At 41.0% G+C, this 7,571-nt stretch overlaps 1 protein-coding gene across 1 annotated transcript in view; it reads right to left on the bottom strand.

Annotated features, from left to right (window-relative positions):
* Positions 1-4,633: 4,633 nt before the first annotated feature.
* tox3 (TOX high mobility group box family member 3) overlaps positions 4,634-7,571 on the bottom strand; it is a 41,739-nt gene continuing 38,801 nt past the window's right edge. Inside the window, exon 7 of the mRNA XM_044199288.1 lies at positions 4,634-7,441. Coding sequence (XP_044055223.1) covers positions 6,599-7,441 — 843 coding nt within the window. The 3' untranslated portion in view covers positions 4,634-6,598. The remainder of the gene's footprint in view (positions 7,442-7,571) is intronic.

Below are 7,571 nucleotides of genomic sequence, written 5' to 3'. Positions count from 1 at the left end.
CCAGTGCCAATCACCCCACAATGCAGCATTAAGCAGGGTGTATAAGCCTTACTGAAGCAATGCTACGTGTGTTACTATCCTTTATTTCAAGCAATGTTTGTTTTTATTACAGGCTGTTGATTATTATTCATTTTATCCAATACAGCATGTATCTGAAATGATTGTCATTAAAGTTTTCCTGTTTGGGAATGATTATTTCAGATGTTCTGTATAAACTGCTTTAACTGAATTACATATACGCACTGGAACCCTACTGTTAGTAAGGTAAAGAACATATTGCTATGTCATGCAGTTTCGGATGGGAAACCAAGTATTATCTACTTTGTATTCTCGCTAGCAAAACTGCATAAAATACAGTATAGCTGAAATAACTGCTTAATTGATCAGTTACTGCAAGCAAAAATGCCAAATATCAACTTACAGCTTCTCAAAAGTAAATATTTGCTGGCTTTCTTATGATACATAACCAGCGGTGGAAAGCAGGCCTACATTTACCTAAGTATTGTTCTTAAGTACAAATTTGAGGTAGGGGTGTGTAGCCAATTTCAATTTTCTACTTTATTTATTTCACAGCTGCTCGGGATTTTGCTGATTAACATTTTACATCCAAAACATATGATCAATTTGTAAAATATGATGCATTTTTATTCTTACAATAAAACAATGTTTATATGTTAATGAATCAATAATAATAAACAAATTATATAATTTAAAATGATCATCTGAAAGTGGCAATTTTTCTGCATAATGAGTACTTTTAGTACTTTGAGTACACTTTGCTGATAATACTTCTTTACTTTTACTTCTGACATGTTAAAGATCAAACAATTAGTCGAGAAAATAACTGACAGATTAATTGATGATAAAAATGATCATTAGTTGCAGCCCAAAAAAATATAGTAACGTTCTAATGCCAACAGGTATGTACAGTATAAAGAATAATAAGTATGCTCATACACTGTGAGGAGACTATGGCTCATTTGCATCTGCTCCTGCTCCCTGAGAACTGACTGTGTAAAAGAATCATCCTCAGCTTGAATCTATTATCACCTGATCCTGTACTGTTTCAAGTCTGCCAGGCCCAGAGACTGAACGCCTCACGTTTAACCCTTTCCCTTTCTCTCTGCTGGACGCCATCCCATTTCCCCGACTATTACCATGAGTAAATGTTTTCCTTCGCCTTCTCCAATGAGTAATTTTTGGTGTCTAACTTGTCTCTAACCTTTTCCTACCCCCTTTTGTTTGGCTTTTGTTTGGCAACAGCTGTTATCATGGATTTCTTTTTTTTTCCTTTTTTTTTTTGGTCAGCTGTGATTGCTCCGGGCAAAACAGGAGCAGATGGTGTTTTGCTATGCATGAATGGAGCGTTAGAGGAGTTGGACTGAATAGGCCAAGTTTTGAATGGTGTCTACACAGCACCTGCCTCTTGTAGCAGCAGGGACATCCTAGTGGCATGATCTGTCTTGGCTTCGCTGCCATCGTAAGGGATGAAAGAAAGAAACAGAGGGGGAACCTTGTTGGGTACCGTCCATATTTATTGATTTTCCTGCAAGTCGTGGCATAATGTGGTGTACAGTCAGTTTGAGTTAATTGGATGTGACATAGCGTGCACATGTAATCTATCACTCTAGTCTCCTGGTATATTTTATCAGTTTTGTTGCCATAGAAACACATTGGCTAATAGCCTATATTAACAGGCTAAGTAAGTTGCAATACAAGGTAATTTCAGAGTTGGGATCCTCTGCTGAACACAGAACCTATAAAATACTGATGAAATAAATCGGAAAGCAGCAGTGGGGGGCTTAAACCAAACAAGTCCAAATAAAAAGCTATCATTTCCATGCAGTGCAGGGACATCTGTTAACCTCTGGGGCATGATGATCTGTCACAATAAAGAAAGCTTTCTCAAATCACCGACAGCTTGCTGTGCAATTTTTCTTTAGAGCAACTGTATAACTCAACAGAGAATAAATGCTCCAGATGCATTTGGTCCGCTAAATACTGACAATGCACAATAACATAGTGAGTGAACCATAATAATCTGAAACAAACCAGCTCCTCATATGCTCACTGCAGTTATTGTTATGGTGACAACTGCCTCCAATAAACAGTTTTTCTTTGGGCTTTAGATGTTTATTCCATGACCTTTATGACATTGACAGCGGGATAATGGCGGCTAGCTTATCTGCCCTCATTCTTGCTTGCGCTCAACTGCACAATACAGAGCCAAATATATATAAAAGGCATTAGCATGAAAAATATTTGAGTTTGTGATTGCGAGTATCTAATAACTCTTGAGACATTTCAAAACAATCGTAAGGCAGGTAGTTTCATCTCAAAGACTTTCTTTACTAACATCAAATCTACAGCAGCTTTTTCCTTCGAGTGTGTTGCAAAATTCAGATGTGGTGTTTTTACATTACAAAAGATCCATGTCAATCCTCTGATTATGATTACATACTGTTAATCATTTACAGGAAATAGGCTTATTTATAGTAATTAACAGCCGCTTCCTCTGGCAACATAAACATATAACTGATCCTTGCAGTGTTTGGTTTTCTGTATATTAGAAAGGTTGTATCAGAGTTGTGATAGTGTGGCGGGTTCGCAGGCTGACAGAGGTCAAAGGACTGGCAAATCATACTTACTTACAAAAGAGGGGGATAAGCCTAATGGCTGAATCACTGCATCACCAAGGCAACATCGTTGCGTAGAAATGGAAAATGTGTGTATGTGTGAGTCTGCATGGGGCTGTGACAGATGAAAAAGATGGAGAGGGAACAATATGTGATTATTTGTGGATATTTTCTGCAGAATAGCACATTTGTATTCATTTTACAACAAATATAATTTAATTCAAAGATTTAGATTTTCAGAAAGGTTGTGCAAGGGTGTCATAATATTTATACTAGCCCCCCTTAATATACTATTAACTTTGCTCGGAGGCACCATCCTTTAGTCTGGCAGGTCAAAAGTTCTCTAAACAAATGTTACCATTGGTCAGGGATGTCAACAGTTCAGCCAGCCAACAGAGCAGCCAACAGCCCCCCAAACAAAGGTCACTATTCATCTCGAAGGTCAATAGTTCTCTCCATGAAGCTCATCATCGCAAGGTCAAGAATTCCTTTAACATAGTCAGCCATTTGACTGGAGGCCTACTTCCTCCCTCTAACTTGTAGGGTCAACTGTCTTCTGCACTTCCCTGGACCAGGTCTTTTTTCTTAAGGAATCAAAGTTGAGTGTCAGAGCAGAGTGGCAGGTCCGACATCTGGGACCACACAGTCCAGACTGTGAGGTTGGCTGCAGCGTGGGTCTGATGGTCAGATGGTCAGTGTCAGCAGGGCTTTTGTTATGCTCACATTGTATCTGTGCGATGAACGGGAAAACAACAAAAGAGCCAAATAAATCATTAAAATACAGAATCCCTTAGCTTCCACATCTGACTCCTTAGTCATCCTCGGCACAGCGTCGAGCAACTGACCTCTGCGGGGGGGGGGAGACAATTAGGTCACCTCATGATTGCATTCCTCAAATGATATATTAATGTCATAGTGCCCTTTATTTTTCATCAGTGCTAGTTAATGATGAGGACAGTAAGAAAGAAGCGCATTGGGTGATTGCTTCATGTTTCTATGATCGTATCATATTGCACTCTGAAAAAAAATATTTATCTTGCAGATACAACAGACAAAGTCTACCACATAAAGCAGATGAAATGTATTTATTCACCTATTCAAATTAAACCAATCCCCATTATAGGAAGAGCAGTGTATTATCCTTGTAAATTATGCGTGTGTGTGTGTATAGCTGTGTTTTGAAAATATCTGTAACCTTTTTATTGCAGAGTCCCATAACTCCAACCCTGGCTGTGAGATATTTGTACACACAGTGACCGCAGTACTGAGGGGTTATGGAATAACAAGGAGCTCCATGCATTATTAATGGGCTCTGCTGTGAATCTGTTCAGAATAATAACGCCGATTTCCCAGAGCCTCATTACTGTGTGTTTTTAAAGCATGTGTTTGGTATCCATGGACACCCGCTCTCACATTCTCCTCTTCTCCCCCTGCGTTAAGATTCAGGTCATGCACGGCACTTGCTGTTTTTAATTTTCATTTCATCATAAGCACTTTAAGACTGTTGCCAGCGCTTATTTGCAGTTTTCCTGCAGACCTCTTCACTCAGGGCTTCTGACAAGACAGATGCTGCAATTAATCACGGCAGAGAAATGGTCATCGTTTCCACGCCGAGCTGAAGAGCCGATCACCGCAGCAGCAGCAGGGCCTCGGCCCAAATTACAAATGCTTTCCTAAAACTAGCTAATTGAAAACAAACCAAAATGTGAAAATTCTATCAAGCCGCTATCACAGACGCACAGGAGCAGATTCTCTTTCCTAATTTGTAACTAACATTAACCCATGTATAAAATGTCTCAGCTGCCTTTGGAGAAAAAAAAAGGCCCTTCTCTGGGCCAGTGGATTCACAGGCTATTGTGAAGATATGATAATTATTGTTTGCCTGCCTTCCCTCCCCCGCTCACCATATTATTCAAGGGAGCTCAGCAAACCCCTGGGGATGTCTTGGAAATGAAGCGATTTTGAAGGGAGTAAGAAAGAGGCAGAATCCAATGCACTGGTGTGTGAGAAGGGGACTGTTATTGAGGCAAGTACCAGTTACATGCTGACCTTGTCCAGTATCAACACTGTTTTTTTTTTGTTTTTTTTACACACAGTTACAATGGACTTCCATTCAAATCACTGAGAAACAGCACACACTATAATAATGCCAACATGAATGCTCATATACCCCTGCAAAGTATTTTTCTCTATTCTCTTATAGAATTACTCCATAGAAAACATACAAATTTATTTTTCAATATCTCATAAAGAACTGAGTGCTATGAATATTTATCAGTGTATTTATTCTCAAAAGCTAACAAGGAGACGTGGAGAAATATCTCATAGAAATTATGGCTAATATAACTTTTTGAAATAAACCGATTCCGTCCAATCAATATTTGTGAGTGATAGTTTAATTTTGAACAGAGACACAAAGAAATATATAATACTTCATACAAAATTATGGCTACTATCAGTGATGGAATGTCTCTGGATTCATCTTTATGGTCGAGCAAAAACTCAAACATTAAATTACTTTTCCTACCGTGAGCTGAAAACAACTTTTCAAGAGTTCCATACCAATATGCATTTATTCTATGGACAGTTGTCAAAAGCAGTTGGTTTGTAAGCAAAATACAAACAAAATTAATCGCTGCTATTGTAACTCATAAAAAAGTATAAAAGAGCAGAAATGCACTATGTGATATAGCAATCCACAGGTCGTTTAACAATGTTTTAATTAAAGCCTCACATATTAAAAATGTACAACAGGTGATATGAAAAATGTACAACATTTTCTTTTTTTTCCCCAGGGACTTCTGTACAGCTGGCAAAAATACCTCCGATGCCTTTTCAGTTGGCTTTGGCAGTGCAACAAACTGGCTCTGCTAGTTTTCTTTTTTCCTTTTTTAAAACAATTACGGTATCAAGGAGCAGAGTAAAAATACATCAATGCCCAAACCATCTGCCCTGATCTGGAAATTTGTATTTACCATAAAATATCCCCTTTGTTACACAAAATAAAAACATAATTTAACTGTTAAACATCTGAAGTAAAAACAAATAGATTAAAGAAGATTTTTTGGGGGGGAGGGGGGTGCCAGTTACAAGCTTTTGGGCAAATCATCTGGAGGGCTGAATAACGGAGGTCTCGTCTCGCCCCACTCTACAAAACATGTACAGCAGATTACATCTACAGTTTGATGATGTGATGATATAAATGATTTATGGCAGTTTCAGTCTGTTCAGTCGTTCATCCAGAGATCTGAGTCCCAATACTTTTTATTTTCAGTTCTGCTTATTCTTCAAGCCATTGTCTGCATTTGTGACATGGTTTAAATGTGTTCAAATATCACTGGGCCTCCAACGAGTGATGATTTGATCAGCCATTTCCTCCACGCCATTGTTGAACAGTTACATCTGCGAGACTGATGGGTGAAAGAGAAAGGTTGGAGTAAAGAAAGTCTCGCTATATACTGGCCAGTGTGGGAACAAAGACTGATGTGTGGGTTACTGGTTTCCAGCAAGGATCCTGTGAGTCACTCAGTCCAGGCAAGAGCTGATAGAAATCCTTTTGTTGAAACGCATTCAAAATGTCCTTTTGCTGCGCTGAACTGACAACTCTGGCCTCATAAATAAAGCTTTATTGTTAAATAAAACAGTGAAAGACACACATCTTTCAACATACTGTGTGCCTAGTCAGTTTAATTTGATAACTGAAAGACCTCACAAACAAACAAATAAACAATCACTGGGCGCTCACCCTAACAGGCTTCTGTCATAGCTAAGCCTATGACAGAAAAAACCCAGTTGACATGTTTACCCCCTGTACACGCGTGTGCATATCCGTCTATAACAATGGACAAGGTCTTTGTATAACATTCTAAATCTTACACACTTCTTAAGTGCAACTTCGAAAAGCAACGTGGAATGATGCTTTTATTCTATTCCTGTTCTTTGAGATAGGATTTCAATTTGGCTCAGTAAATGCTGACCTGGGACAGGACCTGGGCGTGGGCCTGGATTTGGGAGGGGTGTGGTTGCTGCTGTGGGGCCGGCTGGGGGCTGCCGAGCGATGCAGAGCCTCCCACTGAATGGGGTGTACCAGGAGAGTGCTGGGGTGGGGAACACTGGGACTGGTGCTGCTGCTGCTGCTGTTGTTGTTGTTGTTGTTGTTGTTGCTGCTGCTGCTGCTGCTGGAGATGTTGAATCTGCTGCTGATGCAGCTGATGCTGCAACTGCATATGCTGCAGCTGCATCTGCTGTTGCTGCTGCTGTTGCTGTTGTTGTTGCTGCTGCTGCTGCTGCTGCATGTGGTGCTGCTGCAATTGTTGCTGGAGGTGGTGTTGGAAATGCTGATGCTGCATCTGCTGCTGGATCTGCTGGTGATGCATCTGCTGCTGCTGCATCTGATGGTGCTGGAGGTGCTGCTGCATCTGCTGCTGCTGCATCTGCTGCTGCATCGCATGCTGCTGCACCGGCTGCATGGGTGGGCTCATCTGAGACACCGCTGTGGACTGGGCACCCGCCACCATGCCCCCTCCGGCACCCATCTGGCCGAGCATCTGCGGTGGCATCCCGGAGGACATGTTCTGGTGGGAGACCGTAACCGAGGTGACGATCTGACTGCCCCCTAGTCTCATCTGCAGAGGTTTTGGGGCAATGGCCCGTGGTAGGGCTTGTTGGAGGGCCTGGGAAGCTGATGACATGGAGGGGTGCTGGTTGAGGGGTGAAGGCAGCACCAGGCCTGGGGACAGGCTGGTGGAGGCCAGAGTCTGCTGGACTGAGCGGATAGTCTGGGCCTCAGCTGATTCTGCTGCAGCCTGGATGGAGAAAGACTATCAAAACCTGCACCGTTTCTAGACCTCAAATTGCTTAAGTTGTTTCTGTCATTACAAAAGAGACTTCTACAACTTCACAGTGCACAATAAAATGAATTCCCAGAATTTTATT

Source organism: Siniperca chuatsi, linkage group LG1 (genome assembly GCF_020085105.1).
Source record: "Siniperca chuatsi isolate FFG_IHB_CAS linkage group LG1, ASM2008510v1, whole genome shotgun sequence".
NCBI classification, from domain to species: Eukaryota; Metazoa; Chordata; class Actinopteri; order Centrarchiformes; family Sinipercidae; genus Siniperca; species Siniperca chuatsi.
Note: the sequence above shows the minus strand (reverse complement) of the source record. Positions and strands in the feature narration are given on the sequence as shown.